We start from the raw sequence: 24,867 nt of genomic DNA, 5'->3' as shown, positions 1-24,867 counted from the left end.
AATCCAAGCCTGCTAGGAGCAGATGAGGGCACGCAACCCTATTTGTAGTGCCATCTTCAAAGACAGATGTGTACAGCAATTCATTCTTCCCCCGTACAATTAAAGCATGGAATAATCTTCACCTTACCATACTAACACAACCAGACCCAATTAAATTTAAGACAGTTCTTCTTTAAAAATCTCCTCAAGTACACCCTCCGCACCTCCAGTTTAAATTTCATACGGCATATCTTGGAGGATCAAGATCCAAGACCAAGCAATAGTTGTCTCCAATGTTTGATGTGTGTATGTGCCACAATCTTCACAACTCCTCTATGTCACACTCCAAAATTTAGGATGAATTTAGTTGACTGATGGAACAATCCTCTTTTGCACCAGATGCAACTGTCATTAATTCAATGAATTTTAAACTAGTAATACATACAAATCCTATTATAGTTGAAAAGAATTCTGTGAATGCAAGTCGTGGAGATCTTTTTGAGATATAATCTATACCATAGAGGTGAGCATTTGTTCTTTTAATTTGAGTTATTCCCTGGATGCCAATTGGATTGTGGAAAGTAAAATGAAGAGTCCCTTTGTTGTATTTTATTCCAATCTCTTTTTCTTCTTTGCTGGACTGCCACATGCATCCTGGCTGAAATGAACAATTCAGCACACAGAAGATTGAAATCAGGTCAATATCTGGAAAACCAGCTAATCACAAATTAATTCCATAAGCTTAAACATCTATCCACATTATTAAAGAAATTCTGAAATGCATGAAATATCACACATAGGATATATTGCTGTAACTCTCAATCCATGAACTCCATCATCCTAATGAGAAGCATGGCAGATGCAAGGAAAATTATTGCCTATTTTTAGTTTCTAGCTATTGAGGCCAAGGTCTGGAACTCACTACGAAATAAACTACCTATATGACATTGACTGCAGGAATTCAAGTGGATCTGTGCAATATTCGCTCCTGAGCAAAAAAAACCTCCCAAAATCTAGTCCTCAAAGCTGAAATCATACTCCAGATGAGGCCTTAAAATACTCTTTATAATTGATGCAGAATTTTTTTTTTCCCCAATGGATCCAATAGATCACTAAATGGCAAAATTTCTTTAGCATTTTATTATTTTTGGAGCTGAAGACTCGGTTACCATGGTTGCAAAGAACATTGAACATGACTGGACCACAATGTTGCGCTCATCTATATATACCTAGAAGAAAAAACTAAACCAGTTGCAGATGGACAATGCAGACCCTTTTGCTGTCCAACTGTTTCTAAGCTTCCCCTACTCTCAGTTAATCTTGTTCTTCCCACTTCGATCTTCCATAGTTTCCACTTAATTTAACCATGCCTTTTAGAAATAAATTTCCCACACCTATTATGTCCCATAACTGGGTGTCATCTGTAACATGAATGTACAACTCTAATACTTCAACTTTAATGTATTTGATGAACATCTGAGAATATAGTACAGGTTCCTGGGGAACTCTACAATGGGACTGAAGGAAAGAGGAAAGGACACATGATCATGAAAACAGGGTCTGAGAAGGAAACTATAAAATTTTACACTTTCTGCCTAACCTCAGCTATAAAGGCTGCCATTTGTCATTGGTGCATATTCTGTACAACTGACCTAAACTGTGAGTTAGCTGAACAAGACCTTTGGCCCAGCTCGTCCATGCCAACCAAGATGGTATTCTTGACTAGTCCCCTTTTTGTCTGTATTTAGTCTATATCCTTCTTAGCCCTTCCTGCTCATACAAAGGAAAATTAGAAACAAAATATGGCAGTGAATGAAGCTAGAATTAAAAAAAGGTAGAAATAAAAGAAGGTAAAAAGAGCTTACAACAAAATGCAAATGAGTGGCTACGTGCTCACAGTGTGCAGTATCACAGGAGATTTAATTATGATTTTGAAAATAGTTCTCAACATGAAGGTGAAAAGATACTTCACAAAAACTGAAGAAATAACTATTTAATTTAGCTCAGCAGCCTTTCCAAATCAAACAGCTAGAATATCAATCATCTTCTCATTGAATCATCTGGTTTGAGTGTATCCTGGTGAATGTGTCCTGTGACCCAGTGACCTCTTCTCAGATAAGTCATGAAAGACACTTGATAACAATGGAGTGATTCTACAGAAGGAAAATCTATTTGAAATATTGTAAAACTAATGTGAAATGGTCACAACAGCCTTCAACTCAGGTAAAATTTAAGAGAACGATTAATAATGGAGTGAGAATATATGATACAATACTGAACTGCATCAGAATTTAAAAAAAATTATCGTTGATCACAAGACCTTATTGCATAACTTTAACTTCAACAGAACGGTGTTTCAGAATTGGAGCAAAAGGTGGAGTGCATTGTTCATTGAGCAATCTTGACAGGGCGAATTGTATTCCAGGCCCATTCCTCATCCAGAATAAAGGAAAATTGACAACATACTCATGCCTTTTTGTAAATGAACACACACTGGTGTCAGAATTGTGTCACCATGACATTTCCATTTTTGAAATTATTTGAAAAGAAAGAGAAAGCAGATTCTGTAGCTCTGAAAATTTCTGCTGCCAAAAGGATTGGGGCAATTCTTCATCAAGGAGCAGAACTACAGATTGGAAATAGAGTTATGATAGAGAAAAACATCATTGAAACAGGAGCTTCAACTCAAAAAGTCTGTGCCCACCATCAAACTCCTATTTACTCCAATCCTTTTTTTGTTCCATTTTTAAACATGTTCTCTTCACCTTCTCATCAACTTTGCGTGATTATACCACTCACCTAGCAATTGCGTCTTTGGGATGTGGAAGGAAACCAAAACAGCTGATGGAGCACATACGATCACAGGGAGAATATGCAAACTCCATACTGATGGCTGCAAGGTCAGATTTGAACCAGAGTCCTTAGCATGGTGGGAAGCAGTTCCATTGTTTCACTGCACTGCACGTTAATTTACAAAATTGATCAGGACTGTTATGAGAGGGATTTTATTGCGATCAGGATGACCACTGGAGGTCTCGAAACCACAGGTACCTTAAGACGATCAGAACATCAAAGGCTTTAGACCTAGAATTTGCTGGATTATGAACATAACGCATGATTAATTTGGTGACTGCACAGTGGATGGCAAATGTTACCATTTATTTATAATTTGATTTCAGAACACTTCAGTCTGAACCCTCAAGCAGTTCATAAGGACGGCAGATTGTCAGTTCCACAGCAGTAAAGGCAGCTCTGTATAGTGACCCAAGTGTATTCTCTGGGAATGAAGCATTTGTGATCTCATCACTGGCATTCTTACTGTGCTCTTGTTGTTGCCCATCAGCCAATTATCCCAGTCTGCTGAATGAGTTGTATGTGAACAAGCAAATGTAAGAATGAGTCATTAAAACTTCTTCACATGGTATTCATTGAAGTAAGAATGCTCCTTACACTTGAAAAATTACTAATCTTTTACATTCATCTTGGTCAAACTGATCATTTTAATTCCACACACCATTACCATCTGGCATGTCTTCCCCGTGGCCTCATGCACTGCCAAATTGAGACCACCCGCATATTAAAGGAATAACACCTTGTATTCTGCCTCGACAGTCTCCAATTTCCTTTAACTATCTCGCCTGGTCTCTTTCTTTCCTTTTCCCTCTATTTCCTTTCGTCCAGCTCCCCATCCCTTCCCTTCTCTCCCACCCTTCTTAGCCTCTCTTCTCTCCCCTATTGCTTTTCAGTTTATTTTTATTCTGCCCTCCCACCTGCATCCACTTATTAACTCTTAGCTGTTAGCTGGTGCTCCTTCCTCTTACTTTTCCACCTTCCTCTTCTCCCCTCCTCCCCTTAACCCCACCCTTTTATTTAGGCATCTACCTGTTTTTCCTGATTCCTGTCAAAGGGCTCAGCCTAAAATGTTGGTATTAAACCAGAAAGTATGCAGATGCTGGTGTTAAATGCAATTCACAAATGTATTGGAGAAACTCAGCAGGTCACTCAATATCCATAGGAAGTAAAGGTTAACCAGCATTTCAGGCCTGGATATTGCAATGGAATTCATCTTGAAGCATGTTTATATTTGGTTTGCGGTGACATGCTTTCTAACCCTAACCCTTTCCCTATGGTTCCAAGTATAGCCAAACATATTCAACTAACTACTTGATCCATATACAAAGGCCTGAGATGGTTTTCCCTTTTATTGTCCCTTCTCTCGGAGAAATCTATCCATAGATCTCCAAGCATAAATTCCCTATTATCCCATAATGGAATAATCAAAGACCATCTAAGTTAGAAAGCTCTGGATGTAATTCTCATTACAGACCTCCTTACCAGACATCCTTCTAGTATATTCTCAAAGAGTTTGATATTGGTATATTTCCCTGTTTCTTAACACTGGCATCAAGATTTCTTATGCTTAAGGCAGAACTATATCTCTAATCATTAAAATCAATCAATTTCTGGCTTTTTAAAATAGCGCTGGAGAAATATAACAAAAAAGTAATTTCATTATGGTGCATTAAGTTTTTCTTTTTATCTATTTGTGTCAAAGATATCTAACGCAATTATTGGGAGTATTGTTATGGGAAGAATAAAGGAAAGAGAAAAGTCAGTCTATGATGAATCAGCAAATTTGTCAAAGTTACTGCAGAACTCAATCTCTGCAAAACACTTGTCATCCATTGAGCATGTTCAGGTGGCAGATGTGGAATGACCTATAGCTACTAATGCAACATGACTGAAGTCATTTTACCCTTGCCTGACTAACTTACAAAGTGAAGTCCATTGCCAAAGAAATAAGAAGCTTCAATAATTTCAGGCTCCAGGTAAACAGGCATGATAGCCCGACACTTATTGGGTGGAAGAAAAATAAATGGTGCAAAAGTTCCAGTTATATTTAAAACGATTAGGCATGCAATATATCATTGGATCTTAGATGAATGCATAACTGGCTTCTTGCAGACAAGACCCAAAAGCATGATAACACACTGGATAATGGTACAACTTAACTAGCAATCTTAATCTCTAAAACATCACAGATAATTTTAGCAGCACCAAAATGTGTACAAGAAACTTTGGCTTAGTTATGCCATTATAGAACAAGGGGAACAACTTCAAAGGTTGCAGAAATTAAGATGATCTTTAATTTAATTTGCTTATACTGATGTATTTTCAATTTCTAACATAACATCTCAGAAAACTGAAGCTGGTAAGAAAGCAGTAATATTCAAAATGGATACACTCGCAATGAAAAAGGTCAACATTGCCACAACATTATCCAGAGAGAAGTAGAGCCCATCTCGATCAAAGTGAGTCCTGGTACATGTGTGGAATTTGTATCTGGTTGCATATTTTATTGCAATCATTATAACAATTTCAAAGATGTCAGATGTTGATGGAGCACTCTGTCACACAAACTCACACAGATGGAAGATTTGTTGCATTAGTAGCTATAGGTCATTCCACATCTGCCACCTGAACATGCTCAATGGATGACAATTCCCTTTCCTGTCAACATGAAATGATTTACCAGCTTGCTGTAATAGCTATTTTATTGGATGTAGGCTGCACAAGAGATCATACAACACTCAACTCAGAAGTCTGAAAAGATCAGTAGCCACTTCTGCAAGATGCCTTACCAAAATTACTACAATCTGCATGTCCTGTGGAAACATCGCTCCAGTTTATGGACATTCAGTGGTGCAGATAAGATCATTTGTCACAATACAGCATCTTATATATTTTTTAATTTAGACAAAGCACGGTAGCAGGCCCTTCCGGTCTATGAGTCTGTGCTGCCCAACTACACTTAATTAACCTACAATCCCGTACATTTTGAAGGGTGGGAGGAAACCGGAGTGCCAGGGAGAACATACAAACTCTTTCCAGACAGCGCTGGATTCAAACCCAGATTGTTGGTGCTGTAACAACTTTGTGCTAACTGCTAATCATACCATCACTAAAAATATACATTTCTAAGTGGAGATCTTAATCAGTTTTTAAAAAAAAACAACATTCAAATATAAGATTATTTAGTCAAATGTATAATGGGGGCTTTTCTCCCGGTCTTTTCCCTTCCATGATGCACTCACAACCAGATCAGAATGAGTTGCCAAACATTTAAATTGGAGATGGAAACAAAATACCTCAACTTCTCTAAATTAAAATGTTTCTTTAAAAATGGTGTTTCTACCATACATTGGATCACATAAAATATGTGGTTTTATCAACATAAAAAGGGAAAAGGAGGACAAAAAGCAACTTTGTTAGGATGAATAACAGGTCAACAAAACACCTGTTTACTGACCTCAATACATTTTACTTGCACCCCCATCGACCCAATCAAAATAATTACGCTGCAGCGTCTTGACCCAAAACATTGACAATTTCTTCCCCTCTCAGAAGTGCTGTTCAAGCCACTGATTTCCTCCAGCAGTTTCTTTTACTCCAGATTCCAATATCTGCAGCCTGTTGTGACTCCATTTTACCCCTCTGCTGCAAAGTCTCTTCGAGGCATGTTAAATTTGAAAGTTTTCCTCCTCTCTTCAGGAGGAGTTCTCTGAAACCCTCCCTCACTGTTCCGACTCTGATTTCTCCTTCTTTCTTGCTCTTTGACCACATTCTTATTAAGACTTGCAACTACAGCTAAGTGTCCTCCCATTTCTGAGGCAGGTGTGGACCTGAAAAGTTGACAATTCTGTTCCCTCCACAGATGCTGTTTCCGGTTTCAGATTCCAGGATCTGTAGTGTCTTGTGTCTCCCAATATTTATAGTTTGTATTGATTACACTTGGCTAGGGGAAGGAAAAAACGTGCATTCTCACGTGAAAAGACACGTAACCTCACTGCAGTGTGGAGTTCGTTACAGTGTGGGAACTTGGTGAGCCGAGATAAGAAGCTTTGGCCCAAGAAGGGACGACTGCACATGGTTCTTTGGAACAGAACTTACACTTCATGAAATGTGTATGGATGCAAAGAAAGCCCTATTACTCCAAATATCTTTGTAAAGTGTTCATGAAATAAAATAGTGTCAGAAAACACCGATTTTCAATGGAAAAAAAATCTTGCCACTCAGAACAAGTTTGCAGGTTCATATCCTCAGATCAGTGCAGTGCCAAATAAGTGCTGTTTGTTCAATGTGCTAACTCTTTGATAATCTATTAAATTGAAGTACTGATAATTCTTTGAATTTAAAAGACTCCAGAGCTACAACTTTGAGAAGATCGGGTCAGATACCTACTATAATCATGACTCACACTTTTTCCTTTCTTGACATTACAAAACTATTATCAAACATCATTGCACTGATGTATATTTATGTGGGCTTGCTTGCTATGCTCAAATTGCCAGGTTTTCTATATTACACCAATAACAACACTTCAAAAGTACTTCACTGTCTTAAAATGCTTTAGAATGCCCTCTAAAAGAAATGAAATATGCTAATATGATGCAAGTTCTTTCATCTTCTGCCTACCACCACCACACCCCCAAAAATATACACGAGTGTATATTAGGATTCAACAAGTCAGAACTCATAATTCTCTTGAAAATTAAACTCTAATGAGCTAAGTACCATGGAAGGAACTACAAATTAAGATATAACCACAAATGTGTTTAGTTTTAGTCTGGTCTAGACAAAGTAAAAACTTTTATATTATGGGCAATTAACAGACAGGTAACTCTTGATTAAACCTCCACTGCTTTATGTCAAACTCGCTTAAACTCATTCCTTCACTGTGAAACTTGGGTTCTGAGTTCTATTGCATGCTACAATATTTTTCTTTTAAAATTGTTATTACATCTTTAAATTAAATTTTATCAATTCAGAAGAAACCAAGATAACATAGAGCCATGCATCATGGAACAGGCCTTTCGGACCAACTCATCTAAGCTGACCAAGTTGGCAGTCTGAGCTACTCGTATTGTATTCGACTGAATTTGGTCTATTTCCTTCCAAATGTTTTTTACCCACATATCTGTCCAAATATCTTTTGTCTGTCACAAATGGACCTGATTCTTTTGTTTTCCTAGCACCTTGTTTCAGATACAGACCATCCACTGAGTGAAAAAAGTTACCCCTCAGGTTCCTCTTCGATTTCTCCCCTCTCATCTTAAACCCATGCCTTATAGTTCCAGAAATATCGACCACAGGGAAAGAAACTTTTAACATTCACTTTATCCACGCTCCTCATGATTTTTAATACTTCTGTAAGATCATCCACAGCCTCCTGAACTCCATGGAATAAAGACCCAGCCTAACAAATCTTTCCCTGTAACTCAAACCTTCCAATTCCTGCAGCATTCTGGTTAATCTCCTTTGCACCCCTTTCAATTTATTGTTTTCGTTTCTGCAGCTGTGTGACCAGACATGCACACAGTACTGCAGATGTGGTCTCACCACTGCCTTGTAAGATGGGGTCCCAACTTTTGTACTCAGTACCCCACTCAATGAAGGCGAGCGTGCCGAATGCCTTCTTCACTACCCACACCCGAGTACCTACTTTCAGGAAACTGTGTAATTCTGACACACGTTGCCTGGATCAGAGAAATCTGAGCACAAATCTTGGAAAAATAAAGTTGTGTTTTGATGCAAATGATATTCATGCATGATGACAAGGGTTGTCAGAGGGGCAAAATTAACAGTTCCTCTCTGACACTCTGTCTTTTGTTTCACACAAACTGTCCCTGTTAGCTTTAGGAATTTACAAAGTTTTCATTTTAATTTCCAATAAAATTTATTGCAAACATTCAGTCATTATTAATAATGCAGCAAACATTTTAACAACCTGACAATTTTGATGCAATTTCAATTCATCTCTATAATCTACAATAGGAATAATTTAAATATTTCATTCTCAAACTTTCATTCAGTGAATTGCTCTGATCTTTTTGAATTGCTATATTTTTTTCCTATTTTGTCCCTCTTTTCCTTAGTTCAGTTCTCTTTATCCTCACTTCTTTGAATGGATCTTCTCACCAAAGTACCACTTCTTTCTTTCCCAATTCTTATATCCCAAAATTGATAAATTGCTGATCCAAATTTCACATGCCATTGCTATGCCATTATCAATTCCAGTAAGTTGAAAAGTAAAAATAAATGTGAACTTATTTTCCTTTTAAAGACAGGAAAAAAAAAATCAAACTAACATTGCAAAGCACAAGATGTTATGCAGTATCATGTTTTGGTCTAGATCTCAGGGCAGTTGTCACTTTTGCTCTAAGTATCAACTTGATAAAAGCAGATCAAAAGAAATCGTAAAATGAAAATACTGTAGGACAGCGAGGTAGCAGAGTCCTTTTAATATTGGCAATTTTATGAGAATCTATAAAAGGAAAGGAGAACTAATAATCAGTGTCTCTAATGGACAGATGTTGGAGGGTATCAATGAACACATACTCAAACATTCAAGTACATAATTTCATGAAGCGCAAATAATAATCAGCTAAAGCAATTGAAATAAAGCCAACAACATTAGATCTTTTTTATCAACAGCAGGTGAGAATATTATTTTTTGCAAATTAAAAACTCATCTAAAAAATACATTAAAAATTGGTGACAATAAAACCACCAAAATATTGAAAAAGTTCATATGGCTTGTTAACTCCAGTTAGGAAGGAAAACTGTCTTTTCCCAGTTTATAAACGAGTTCATAGAAAAAACATTTGGGTTTTGACCCAGCCTCCCAGTCGTATCAAAACAATTGGGCTCTGTGGGATTATCTTAAACACATGGACCAGCAGTTGTTGAAAGGGGCAGCACAGTTAGTGTAACAGTGTTACACCACCAACAATCAGGATAGGGGTTTGAATCCCGTGCTATCTGTAAGGAATTTGTATGTTCTTTCTGTGTCGGTGTGGGGTTTCCCTGGGAGCTCCAGGTTCCTCCCAAGATTCAAAAAGGAATGGGGTGTAGGTTAATTGGGTGTAAATTGGCTGGCTCAGACTCGTGCACCGTCATGGCAAACATACATGCAGTATGTTTACATTTAAAATTTAAATGATCTTCTCAAAGACAATCAAGAACAAGCAATAAATATTGACCTTTTTATTTGATACTCAAATTTCATGAGTAAAAATTTTAATGATTTGATACCTGTTCCCAACACTTTAAATTGTGACTGAATACCTGGGTCTTGACCTACTTGAGTTAAAAAAAATAACCATTCCTGAATGCCAATGAATTAATCTTTGGATGTCAAAACAGTTGGAAAGAGTATATAGCTTTGGTTACCTTATTTAAGGAATGATTTATCACAATTGGAGGCAGATAAGAAGATTCATTAATCAAATTTCTGGGATGAGATGGTTGTCCTATTAAAACTAGCTAAACAAGCTAGAACTGAATTCTTCAAAGTTTAGAGGAACAGTTGATGATCTCAATGAAACATATAAAATCCTAAGGGCACATGAGAATGTAGATTTTGAGTAGGAGAATTTTGTATGAGTGGGTATAGTTACAAGATAAGCAGGCAGCAATTTATCACTGAGGATGGTAAATCTATGGAATACTCTACGTTGGATTGTTCTTCAGGCAAGATCACTGTAAGTATTTAAAGAGGAGTGGAAAGATCAAGGAACTAGGATAATTTGAAACTGGACAGAAAAGGAGTTGAAGCATGTGGCAGATCAGTCATGATCCTATTGATCAGCAAGGAATGCTCAAGGGTCTACTCCTGCCACTATTTTGGAGCAATATCAATGCTGAAAGTTGGCACAAAAAAAGTTTGACAATCTGCAAACAAGAATAAGATTGCCCCAGCTTCACAGCTTAACAAGAACAATTGAAATACTGATTATTATAAGTAGATTCCAGGTGTGTGGATATCCCACACATTGTGATGAGTGCAATTAAGTTGCAGGCAGTTAGTTGAAGCAAAAGGTTCAGCAGATTAAATATAACACATCTAAAGACATTTCTTGTGACTTGTTATCTTATGTCCCTATCATTTTTCCATCCTTATTAACTTCATGCATCACATCTAATTCCATCGTCAAGTTCAATAAACCTTCTTTATGCAAACAAACCTTTGACTTTTGCAGATATTATGTGAAAAAGAATGACAAGATCTAACATTCTCATAAGCTCTTAGTAAATAAATATATTCAATGAAAAGTTACAAAATGAGAAACAGTATTTGAATTAAATTGCAAAGAAAACTCCAGCAGCACTCACTTGGGTGCACCTCCTGTGGCCTTCACACCAAGTTAGAATCTCATCATTCTGCAAAACAAAATTAATTTATAATTTATTTAATAATCTCCTGAATAATCTAACATTAAAAAGGTTAACATTTAAAAAAAAAAGCAACAATGTTTGATGAAATAAGAAATTACTTAGGAAATTATAAATAGTATATTTTTGTTATAAGCAATGTTTCATGATTAATGGAAGACTAAAGTTTTCTGGAGGATTGAATCCTCATTAAAGATGCTTATTCTTTTTGCAGCAACTTCATTTTTAGCTAAATTCACATGGGTACATTGCCAACTCTTAAACACGTCAAAGAATTTTTTTTTAATGGTTTACAACATTGCTTGATTATGCAGTTTAAAAAAAACAGGTTTTAGATTTGCAATTATACATGTGATTCCTCATGTTGCCAGTCAAAGGTCAACTGCATTTCAGTTGCAATTTTCTTGTGGTGTCCAAATCAGAAATTCTATCCTTATTCAACCATTAAACATCAGAAGTATTTCACTGGATGTAATTAGTTTAGGGCTAATGTGCTCCACAGAAGCATCATAAACAAATATTGACACAGCTACTAATTTTTTTTTCCTCATTTTAAAGCGATCCTTAAAACTTCTCTGGGAAAATGAGCTTGTTTGCTGGTTCTGTATCAGATAATTTAAACATACATGTCAGAAGGAGAGGAACTTAAAGCAGAGTTAAAGGAAGAGAAAATGAGGAAAGAAAAAAAAAACAGAAAAAAGAACTAGTAAAACTGGAAGGCATGGGTAATAAATGACCCTAAGGGTGGCAGATAGGATCACAGGAGTCTCTCCCCCCTCCCCATCGACGTGATCTAACGGGATCAGTGTCTGAAGAGGGCATGCAAAATCATTGAGGACCCTACATATAGCATCTTTCAGCCGCTCCCATTGGGGAAGAGATACAAGAGGATCAGAGCCAACACCACCAGGCCAAGGAACTGCTTCTTCCCACGGACGGTGAGAATGCTGAATGACAAAAGGAACTGCTCATTCTAACCATCAGAGACTCTCATTTGTACAAAAGAACATTTATTTATTTTTTATAGATAAAATACTTGTCCTGCATGTAAATTTTAAGACTGCAAAACTCTTTCAGGGAAGAGTCTGTATGTGTGTTATGCAAGTTTGTTTGCATGTTTTGCACCGAGAACTGGAGAACACTGTTTTGTCAGGTTGCATTTGTACAATCAAATGACAGTAAACTTGACTTGACTTGATCATACAGTTCTCTGGCTACAAATGGATAGATGCAGCCAGACAGAGGTAAAATAAAATCAGTGTAGTCCCACTTACCTGTGGAACACTGGAGTCTCACTGGAGTAAGATAGGGTTTTTATTAAGGATGGAGGCTGCAAGAGGGTCAAGAGGTTGAGGAGGAATATATTAATCTGTCACTCTGACATAGATTGTTATTTGGGAGTCTGATAAGAACCCATGTTGGAACTGCAGCAGAAACCAGATTCAAATGGTGAGTTTGGGAGGCCACAGCATAGCCAAGGAGTTTTGAAAAGAAAAAGTAGTTAAAGCTGTAGTGTTATATTTTAACCGAGTGACAATTTTGTATTTGCCTATTGAATTTGCCTAGGTTTCTACAATTTCCATTGAAACACATTTTAACATCCATGTATGAATCTAATATAGATGATCCTAATAGTGAGATCGACACATGCAATTTTTAAATGGCTGTTAAAAATTGATGCACAGAGGAGTTTAAAGAGCTGTGATCCCTTTGGCAACTTGATATTTGATGCGTGTTGACATATTTAATGAAAACAATGTATGCAACATAAACTTCAGCACATGAGTTGAAAGATGTCAATGTCGTCATGGCTATCCCTAGTGGTCGAGGATTATGGTCCTCATTCCTATGGACTCTCAAGTGGCTTATGAATCCAATCTTGGAAAGTGGCCCACCAGGCGAAGATGGCTGTGCATGTATTGAACGTCTACTTAATGTTGCACTCCAAGGAGCACACGACACCACAAATCAACCAACTAGTTCCAATGGCATGAAAACCACGACGATCCGTCTTCACAGCCACTGAGTTCAAAGTAACTTCATCCGCCTGTTCCACTGTTGAGGTCTTGGTTGGATTGTTATTTGACAGGGATCCCACCCCCGACCTTACTGCCGTGGGTGGGCCTACCAGGAGCATAGCTCCAGTTGGCATTGTTCTCGGGATCTCAGGACCACACAAGCTTCTCCACCATGACAAGGTAACAATCCATGGCAAAGGATGTCAATGTGCAATCATCTCAAATGATTTTTCAAGTGAATACAATCACCCTCAACTAATGCTACAATTTTTGTTTTCTGGTAACAGCATTTAATTGTAATTTGCTTGTGGTTTGAAATACTTTGTTTCAATTTAACAGGGACAAATTAAAATCTTCAAACAACGTGGCTGTAATAAGCACCATATCCAAAATTGAAGAGCTGAGGCCTGTGGAAGATTTCAAACCACAGAGAATTAGACAAAGCCCACAGCACCAAAGAAGGAATTTATTTGAATCCTCAAAGATGAATAATGATCGTGAATTGAATTCCTCATTTGGAGAAATGACAGCCTCCCTCTTGGAGCAAATCCTTTTGATCTGATAGTTAAAGCTAGCCCACCAAAGCATTGCTCATGTTTTCACTTTAAAGTACTGGTACCATTCAGTAAGTTAGTATGTTTCACACATGACTGATTTTAAGATGTCCAGACTTAAAAAATATGATTGTTCAGGTATTAAAGCTGGTATTAAAGGGCATGCATTTATTGAGATGATGAGGTCAATTTTCAGCAAATCACCCAATTTCTGGCACTAGCAGGATAGTCCAGATTGGGCAACAGGGTAGGGATCTGTTCTACTGGTTCTTTAGCATCTGCCATCAACCCCAGAATTTGCCCTGAAAACTATTGCGTATATTGAATATATTTGTCAGCTTTCATTCTTCTAAACCAAAAATTAAGCCTTTGCTTGATCTACTCATTGGACTGTTGTTTCATCAGATAACACTATGTATTGAATCCTCATTGCTCACCATTTGTTCATGGAGAATACAATTTCAGGATATTGGTGGCAAAAAAAAATACTCTTAAATCAGATTAGTTGCGGTTTTTTAAAGTATATTCCTTAGAGGCTTCAGACATAAAGGATAAACGAGGCAGCCTCCTGCCCCTTCCCATCCCCACTTCAAGGCAGAAGAATCTGCTCATAATTCAATTTGTTCTACAAGACACCAGAGTTGTTGCCGAAGGGTAACTGAGTACAAATCTGGATCATCCAATTGTTACAAATAGGGTGATTTGCTAGAAAATGCTCCAAATCATCTTGACAACAAGTGCATAGCCTTTCATACTAACATATAATTAACTAAACAATTTTTAGGTGCATCATAAAATGATGTGTGCTTTAGCAGTAGGCAAGGGATAATGTTACCCAAGTAGTAGCTAACTGAAGGATGTTGGAAGGATAGACAATGGACATTATTTTCAAGTATTAGCTACTATATTCTGTTCTATAAAAAGGATCACACACAGACTCAACAGAATATATGTCATGAGCAGACAATTGATGCATTCCTGAAAATATCCATCCTTGTGGAAAAGCACTTTGATCCTTTCAGATAAGGTGCCCCCACTGGATTTGAAAGAGGCAAAAAGACTAAAAATTCAGAGAAAACAGCTCTAGTGTAATTAAAGATTTTTTTTTTAAAACGCTAATTGGGTTCAAATTCATGCTAGAATACATATTTCTTAATTATGTTCCCAATAATTTTTCTTATTGTTTTGCGTAAATCTCACGCGAATTTTATGTGAGTGATTATCAAAATAAAAACATAACCGTGTTTCTTTAGGTAAATGGTCAGGAAAATTAGTCTTCAAAGACACAGCGTAATAATCAGTTATTTATGCCAGCCATCAAGTACTCATTTACAAATCATTTTATTTTTGTTTCTTTGTTATTCCTATAAACTTCCTCCAGTTTCTACACAAGGGGAAATTCACAGTGGCCAATTAATCCACCAATCTCCAAGTCTTTGGGATGTGGGAGAGAAATTGCAACACCCCAAGGAATCCTGTGATCAGTGAGAGAATGTGCAAATTCCACACTGACAGTATCAGGGGTCCAGATTAAACCTTAGTAACAGCAGATTTGAGGCTGCTAGCTACCCAAATACTGCTGGAGTCAGTCACATTTCTCCCACACTTAACTATAATGGATAAATGATTGATTGTGAGCTCCTTGATATCTTGTTTTAATGACAGCTTCACAACAAATTTTGCTGTTTAGAAATATGTACCAGCACTTTAAAAAGTTTTCAATCATATTATGCATATACATGTTATTTTCTCATCAAGTGAAGACTGTAAAGAATTTCCTGTACACGATACCATCATGTTTACCTTGGATTTGTGATATTAGAATGTCTAACTATGGCTGCAAGGCTTGCTACTACAGTATCTAAAATTCCAGCAGAGAAAAGTTCACCATAGAACTATGGAACCATAGAAAAGAAACAGGACCTTTGGTCCTTCTAGTCTGTGTCGAATTATTATTCTGCCCTGTCCCACTGACCCACACCTGGATCATATCTTTCCATACCCTTCCTTTCCATTTACTTGTCCAAATGTTTCTTAAAAGTCAAAATTGAGACTGCATTCACCAATTCATCTGTCTGCTTGCTCCACACTCCCACCATTTTCTGTTAAGAAGTTCCCTCTAATATTCCCTTTACTCTTTTCCCCTTTTCACCCTTAACCCATGTCCTCTAAGTCTTAATCTCACCTAACCTCAGTGAAAAAAGCCTGCTTGCATTTACTCTACATATACCCATCGTAGTTTTGATTGCCTATCAAATACCAGTCAAAACTTTTAGCATTCAACAAGCAATTATATCAAGATCTGAATGCTTCAGCTATAAGCTATTAGAGTAGAATCACAAATAACAAAGTGAGGGAAAATTACAAATAATGGAAATTTGAAACAAAAAAATTAAATTCTGTAAATAAACAAAGATCAGGAAGCATCAGTAATGACACAGGCAATGCTGTCTTAGGTGTGCACTCTTAATCAGAATGATTATATTCGGATGAAGTTATATGTTTGAAATATGATAAAAAGAATCTTCTTTTGATTGATACTGACCATTCACTGTGTATTTCTACCATTTTCAGCATTTATTACACACCCATCCTTTTAAAATAAAATCTTAGATGCTGTTCAGTCAAATAATTTTCAGTACAGTTTTGTTCAGTGCAACTAAAAGGTGCAAAGTAAAACATGAAAGTGTGCAGACACTGTAGTTGAAGTAAAAACACAATGCTGGAGAAACTTAGCAGGTCAAACAGTGTTCTTTATATAACAAAGATAAAATTACATAACCGACATTTTAGGCTTGAGGCCTTCATTAAGTTATGGAAAAATGTTGGCAGGTGTCTGAATAAAAGGGTGGGGGGAGGGGAAGAGAGGCATGATTTAAAAAGGTGCATTTTCTATACCATAATAACATAACTAAATTAATGCCATATTATTTAACTGGCTGTATTTTCATGCCTCTTAATAACTTTGTTGAAAGCACCTACATTGTCACAGCAGAAGAAAAATAATTCAGAAACATGCACACATTTTACAGTTTTTACTCTCCAGTTAAGAGGGATATATTAACCAAAACAAATAGAAGCAATCATTATTGATTCTCTTGATGATATGGTGCATTTATTTCCAAGAAAATTTCCTTCTCTTGTTACTTCCCTTTGTTACTTTAAAAAGTATTCTGTGGTTCTGATTGGTGCTATTTAAAGCAGCATTTCAAACTTGGGAAGATTAGCCCAATTACAGATTGTAACTGCTATGGGAAAGGGTAGACTTAACAGGATCTTATGCACCACTAACTGCTTTAATCACAGGAAATACTCCAAAGGATTAAAGAATCCCCTCTGTCACTGCAGCAGTTTGAAGTATTAAAGCACCAATAGAAATAAAATATGATAAACACTTTGAGATTATTGTTTCATTTAATAATAAAATCATAAATATCTAAAGAAAGCAACCTCTAAAACTTACTTTATCTGAGCCATAACTGGTACACTACACCTTCCCAACAGCATGGATCCTATTTCTCAATCAGCTCTCTCTTCTCAGTTAATTAGTTCCTTATCAGGAATCAAAGTGCAATCACTGAAGGGGCTCAGACTCCATCAATTATAGAAGAGAGATCTACTACATTTTGCCACTGGGTTTGTAAACTGTGCCCAACCCAGATTAAACTTTTCAATGCCATGATGGCAGAGGAAACGTGAAAAGTTATTTAGAATTCAACAACTACTCTTTAAACAAAATGGTTCCAATTAGATTTCAAACAGTAGGAAGAATTAAATCTAATTTGACTCAGCAACTCAAAGTAGCAGTTTTTAGATAAATAGTTAGGAAAAACAGGTGCAAAGCCATGGATGAAAAGGCCAGAATGCTCAAAACAACAGATATTGAATAGTTTTTTTAAAAGGTAGAAAATAAATCGGAGTGCCTGACTTAAGAAGCAGAGTTGAATCCGTAGACCCAGTGTTAAAGGCACTGGCAAGAACGAGGAGGAAAGTAAGAGAGGTGAAAGCACTGAGGGCTGAAGAGGACCAGAGCAAATATAAAGCTGCAAAGATCTCACTTAGAAATTTTATAGAAATTATTAAAAATGAACACATCTTTTAGGCTACTGTTTGACATGGCAAGAAGATGGACATTTAGAAAGTTTATGATGAAAATGAAAGATTCCAATCTTCAATTAAATTCACCACCAAGTTTTATTTACCATAACATAAAACAAATTTGTATAAAACTGCTGAAGTAGTGTAATTTAAATGTTCTATATTTTGACACAATTTAGTTTCTTGTTTGTTTATACTTGATAGGAAATTGGTAAATTCATTGAAGCCAATAGGTTGGTTTGACAAAACGGTACTGATTTTCCAAACCCTTAATTTATTCAGTGCATAAGGTTGTTGCATTGAGTGCTTGGCTTCTTCCATACATGTGATAGGAGACTCGGTAGATCCAGGGAGAGGCAGATACTGTGGCTGTGAATGAGATTACAGGCTGGTTGTCAGAGTTAAGTAGTTGCAGAACAGCCGCAGGTTGTTGTACACATTGGTACCAATGAAATGGATACAAAAAAGGAGGACCTCAAGGAATGTTATTTCTATATTAATCTCAGTGTCACACACTTGAGAGAGTGCAGGATTGAATTCAAGGAAACTGCTTTGTTTAGACACTTACTCAGTATACAATTCTGAACCATTAAAATTTACGTCAAAAGTACAAATCTTCTGAAATTTAATCTAGTTTTTTCATTAGGAGTAAAAAAAGAAAAAATGTATTCCATATTTTATTTGTTGGCTGGAAAGATCATAACCTAAGCATTCTAAAAGGGTGACTAAACAGATGACAAAATCACAACGTAGCATGCTTTGAGATATTTGCTTTCTTGATTGACACATTTAAATACATGTAATATGTTATAAAGTAATACAAAGTTTTGTACTAAATACAGTTTGGTACAAATACATTTTGTAAAGGTGAAAAAACGTAAGTGGCCCAACACCAAATTACTTGCATGTTATCCTGTATGTGTTATTATGCACGTATAATAAAGAACTACCTTGCGCGTGGCATGTGTGGGGGAAAAAAATGGAGACCATGACAGAAGTCAGTGTATTGTTGGTTGAAGTAGCTTGAGAAATAAAGTTGCTTACGTGTTAAACCCACATAGGGAACAAACATAACATGGTGTCAGAAGTATGTGAGTAAGTACAAAAAGGCAGTAGTTACCATCGTGCAGAAGTCCTATGCAATTTACCAGCAATCTAACTGATAATTGGAAACGCTTCAAACAGAGATTCAACACTTATGTAGAGGCTACTAATGCAGCAATGCAACCAATACACTGGGGGAAACACATAGCAGACCAAAAAGGACTGTTAAACTACCTCAGAGACTGATTGAAAGCTGCTGAGTGGAGCAAGAAGCGTGCCTCCAGGCACTCAACAAAGTCCTAAGAAGAGCCTGAACTAAAATTTTATGATTCAGAAAGGCACATCAGGATCTCAGTTGATGCATCCCGACACGGCCTTGGAGCAGTACTACTGCAGCCGCATGAGGACACATGGTAACCTGTGGCCTATGCATCAAGGGCTTTAACATGTACAGATAGAGAATGAGCTTCTTGCCAGCACTTACATTTATGGACAAGCAATACATTTATGGACAAGCTCTTGAAGTGGACCATAAACCACTGGTCTCAATTATGTCCAAACCACTGAATGACTGTCCCATGAGAGTACAGTACATGTTGATAAGACTGCAGAAATACGATGTGAAAATGATCTACACAACAGGAAAATACATGCTTGCAGCCGATGGACTGTCTCTAGCAGTTGACAAGAAAGAAAAGAGCAATCAAGATGTTAATGTGGAGATACAGGCCAATGTTGACATGATTATCACCTCATTTCTTGGGATAGAATGGAGCAAATCAGAAAAGCCACAGAGACAGATGAAACAATGAAAGAGCTCAATGATACAATACAGAAAGGATAGCCAGCAGGTAAGAATGATTGTCCAATGGGATTATTGGGCATGCAGAGATGAACAGTCAATTGTGAAAGATGGTTTTCAAAGGGAACAGATTTGTTACTCCAGTGTTGCTATGCAGGGAAATAATTCAGATGGACATCTTGGTGAGGAAAAATGCAAACCTAGAGCTCAAGAGGTGATGTACTGGCCAAGAATGAACCAAGACCTAAGCCAGACCACTGCATCATGCAAAATATGCCTTACCTATTGTTAGGTCTGCTTTGTTCATGAATGAGTGAGACAAACACCAGGCTGAGTCGAAATCAGGGTTCTTTGTTCTTTATTACCGGATTGTAACACTTGCGACTAAACATGTTAGTCGGAGAATGCATTCTGCCGTTATCAGCAAAATGGTGATTTTTTATACCCTTGGATACATGCTTAGAACATCATCATATCATTACTTGTCCAATGACTAAAACTGTTGCTATCCTTTCCCTGCTAGCTTCCTGCCTCTCAATCCATCAATGTCTCTCTTATCTTGTAAGTACAAGGATGCATTCACATCTTGTTACAGCCCTGTACATTCCCATCTCATGATGTTTTACCTAACAGGAGTACAAGGACACCTCCCCTTCTTGTTACTGCCCTGTACAGGGTAACTCCCTACACATTCCCATCTCATGATGTTTTACCTTACACTATACACCAAAGCAGCAAGCAGAACTGCTTATACAACACCCTGTACCTGACAAGCCATACTTCAAAGTTGGAATAGATTTGTTTGACTGTAATTGGAAGAGTCATATAGTAGTAACAGACTATTTTCCCAATTACCCAGAGGTAACAATGTTGCAGTCAACATCCAGCAAAGGAGTTATCACATTCATGACAAATGAGTTCCTTGTAAAGTAATATCAGACAATAGTCCACAATTTTCGAGCAGTGAATTTGAGTCCTTTGTCAATACTTGAGCATTTTGACATATAACTTCAAACCCACATCACCCAAAGTCTAATGACCTAGCAAAGAGTTCTATCAAGGTGATGAAGAGCCTCATGAAGAAAGTGAATGATGGATGAGAGGATTTCCACAGAAATCTAATGATTCACAGAAGTGCGTCACTACGGAATGGCCCATGGGTTGATACATACGTACCAACCTTCTAATGCATGAAAATCTGTTGATACCTAAAGGAGCCCACAAGGTCAAATAGGCTAAAGTGGAAGAGAAAGTAAAACAGAAGCTGTATCATGGTAAGATTGCAAAGAGCCTGCAAGTCCTGAAGTCTGGAATTCAAGTGCAAATACGAAATTACAATTCTTCTATGGCACATGGTCCATTCAAGGATATGTGCAAGAGTAAACAGATCCACATTCCTACCAGAGGGAAGGAAACCTTTGAGAAGAACTGCATGGATCTATGACCACAAGCTCCAACCCAGGGTTGTGACCCATCCTAAAAGGGGCTAGCACATGTAGAAAAGGAACATGTCGTTCAGAGTTCACAGTATGACAGATTATGTTGTGTTTTATATTGTATATAGATATATTTTTTGGAGATAAATTGTGGCTGGTTTTTTCTAGTGTCGGTCACACAAAAACACTTCAAAACAAATCTCATTTAAAATACTGGAGCTCTGCTCAAGCCAGGCAGGCCAGCTCTGAGTGTTTTTTAAAATCAACAGATAAAAAACTCAGAGGATTAGGTTTGGAGATGCAGTCTGTCTGAGGGCTGTTTGCAGTTCTAAGAGGGACATGTGGTTTTGCAAGCAGAGAGAGAAAAAAAGGCTTTTCTCTGAGTGAGAGAAAGAGAGAAAGAGAGAAAGAGAGAGAGAGAGAGAGAGAGAGAGAGAGAGAATTCAGTTCTACAGTTTTACAATTCAGTAGCAGCAGCTGGGACTGGAATAGAACAAGCTGGTAAGCTTTTGAAGATGGGTTGTGACTGCTTAGTTCAGCCTGGTCAAAGCCCCTGTGGTCCATACAAGAGGCGAGGACTGGCTGACTAATGTTTCACTTGAAATAAGTGAAACAAGAAGGAACTCTGTGGTAACCTGAAAGAAAGAAGTTATCATCTGGAAAACCTGGATGGGGCAAGTTTCTTCAACAAGACACTGCCGTGGATGATTAGAAAGAAATCAGTCGTGGATGTCCTGGAACAACAAATTTCTCTCTGAAAACCTACAAGAACCTTCCTGAATGGTAACCATTTACCTTTCAAACCTGGTAAACTTCATAAATGTTAAATTCTGTGCACAGTATAAGAACTGCCTGCAATCAGTGATCTTGGAGGAGTGAGAAATGAGATTGGACTGTGAATCAAAGAATTTTTCTAAACTTACACACGCATTACATACATGCGAGCTTAGAATTAGAAGAGGGTTAAGTTAGGTCAAGTAAGTTAATAGTAATATGTTGGAGTTTGATCCTGTTTTCATGTTTAAAGATAATTAAAAGCAATTTTTAGTAACCATTGTCTTGGTGAATTTCTGTTGCTACTGGGCTTTGTGGTCCACTAGGGGTCCTAACAACAGAAAGACACAAGTACTAATGCAGAAAATGCAAGCAATACACTGGTGGAAACACATACCAGACCGAAAAGGACTGTTAAACCACCTCAGAGACTGATTGAAACTTGTTGAGTGGAAAGAGACTGGCCACGGAATGTAGATACCCTTGTTATGCAGACATAGTAATATGTTTATATGTTTTTATTTTTTTTAAAGGGAAAGATGTGTTGTTATGTATGGATAATAAAGAACTACATTTCCCAGTGGGCAATGGACGCGGTGTGCGCAGAAACAAAAAGGAGTCCACGACAGAAGTTAGTTGCATTGTTGATTCAAACAGTTGAAGAAATAAAGTTGATTAAGTGTTAAACCCACTCAAGGTGGTTCTTCTTCAAGGAACAAACAAGAATTATCTTGAGATAGATTTCATCAGGCCCTAGGGACATCCACCTTAGTGTTCATCAAGAAACCTAACACTTCTTCTTTATTATCAACAAACCCTGGAATATCAACAGATCCTCTCTGATCTCATTGTCATCCACATTCCTCTCCTTGGTGAATACCTTTAGTGGCTTTCTGCCCTCCATCACCCTCAGGCCCTGCATCCTGCAGCCTTGTAACTTTGATATCAAGCAGGTGGGTATTTTAAAGTTCAAGTTTATTATCTCTGACGTAGATATGCAACCCAATCAAATACACTGTCAGGGACTTAGAATGCAGTAGCTAGTGTTCAAAATTGGAAGGCCTCTGGTATGCTTCTACCCTCACCTGTCTCAAACTGTTTTCTACCATTCACATTGCTATGGCAGAAGATATGACCATATTAAAAATGTGTGACCTTTATTGTGGTGCTCTACACCTTGGATTTTGGGTAATAGTTTTGTATTGGAAAGCCCTTGTACAAAATGTGCATTGGCCTGGGGTACATTGCCCATTTGACATGCCTTGCAAAATAAAGATCATTTTTTTCAGGCTGAACTTCACATGAGGTCCTCACAAATGACTTGCCTTCACTGAAGCTTAAACCATCCAAATTAATAGAATGGACCTACATGCCATGCTCATCAATGAGCTCATAATTTCAATGAGCATGACTTAACCATACTGAGGAAAAGCAATTTTAAAGCTAATTTTTGTGAGTTCACATTAAAAAAAAACTGTGCATATTAGCAGTTTAAAAATGTGTTCCCATTATGAGGGGTAGTTAATACTTTTATCTTGTTGACCTCTCTAATATTTTAAAATAATCCTTTAAAATATATAAAGTATGAGCCACAAAAGGGGCTTGTTCAATTGAATCATTAGGACTCCCTTCACATCATTGATCCTGCTGTAAAAGATTTCAGTACCTCTGTGACTTTTCTCTATCATTGCTACACATTTTAATTATTCAACATCAATGTATTCATGCTGGATCATGTAGCTGCATACGTTTTGAGTAATGTTCGTGTGGTAATTTTAACAGAGTAAATTATATAATTCATCAGTGATGCAGAGGAATTTATAATATCCTCCATCAATTACAACTCCTTACTTGCAAGATCAAGTTTCATTAGCTTTTTTTTTGAAAGAGTTATATTTCTACGTTTGAAGTGGATACCATAGGAGGGGAACATGATTGAACAAACAGATGAGTTGAATTCCATTTGTTCAATGCCACATACAGATATGCCCTAGCCCTCCTGCTGCAACAATGTCCTGTGAATCTGAATTACAGCTCAGATGCTCATCTATCATGAGTGAGATTCAAATGGTCGTATGACTTTCAAACCACATGCCGTTAAGTGACTGAAAGTTCACTATTTATCTATCTATCTACCATATATTTGACTGTTCAGTTAATTCGTGAAACCCTAAAAATCTCTCAAAGGTGGGGGAGTCCTGTCGACTTATACACCAGATATATTTTTGAGACCTTAAATTCACCAAAAAAAGCAGATTGACATCGTTCCGGCATACAAGTCGATGCTGAAAGCACTTCCCCACTGCTGGTGCTGCCCCTCCCTGACACCTCCCCATCACTGGGTGTAGCCATAACTGCTCCTACCTGGTTCTCTGAGGCCGGCGTTGCTGTTCCCACCTGGTAGGCCGAGGTTCCTGCTCTTGCCGGGGGCATGATGTCACTGTTCCAGCTCTGTGGGCTGTCACCACTGCTCCTGGTAGCCGAGGTTTTTTTTAAAAACTTACTTTGCAGCTTTGTTACTTGGATTGGGGTGTTTCAAAAAAATTTGGGTTGTTCCTGGGAGGCCCAGACAGCCTGAAATTGGGGATCAACTTATACGCTGGCTAAAAAGGGAGGGTTGACCTATCTGCTAGTCAACTTTTACGCTGAAATATATGGTATTTATCTATCCATCTACTAATCTATCTATCTACATATCTTGACTTTTTTAGATAGGGAAAAGTTGAAAAAATGAATGGATCTCTTGCTGTATGATTGGATAAAGCATTTAGTCAGGAAATATTTTCTGAGATATATACTGAACTGACAAACAGTTGAAATTTGGAGTTAGATCATCAAACATCCATTAACACTAATCTTTTACTAATTCTGCTTTATGCTCTCTACATTCCTATCAATTCATTCCAATTCTACAATCCAGGCAATTT

At 37.4% G+C, this 24,867-nt stretch overlaps 1 protein-coding gene across 1 annotated transcript in view; it reads right to left on the bottom strand.

The window, feature by feature from the left end:
- The window catches only part of anos1b (anosmin 1b), a 106,316-nt gene that overhangs the window by 61,924 nt on the left and 19,525 nt on the right, over window positions 1-24,867 (bottom strand). The window contains exon 2 of the mRNA XM_069899115.1: window positions 11,155-11,202. Coding sequence (XP_069755216.1) covers window positions 11,155-11,202 — 48 coding nt within the window. The remainder of the gene's footprint in view (window positions 1-11,154; window positions 11,203-24,867) is intronic.

Source organism: Narcine bancroftii, chromosome 9 (genome assembly GCF_036971445.1).
Source record: "Narcine bancroftii isolate sNarBan1 chromosome 9, sNarBan1.hap1, whole genome shotgun sequence".
NCBI lineage: Eukaryota > Metazoa > Chordata > Chondrichthyes > Torpediniformes > Narcinidae > Narcine > Narcine bancroftii.
This window is presented reverse-complemented; position numbering and strand designations above follow the sequence as displayed.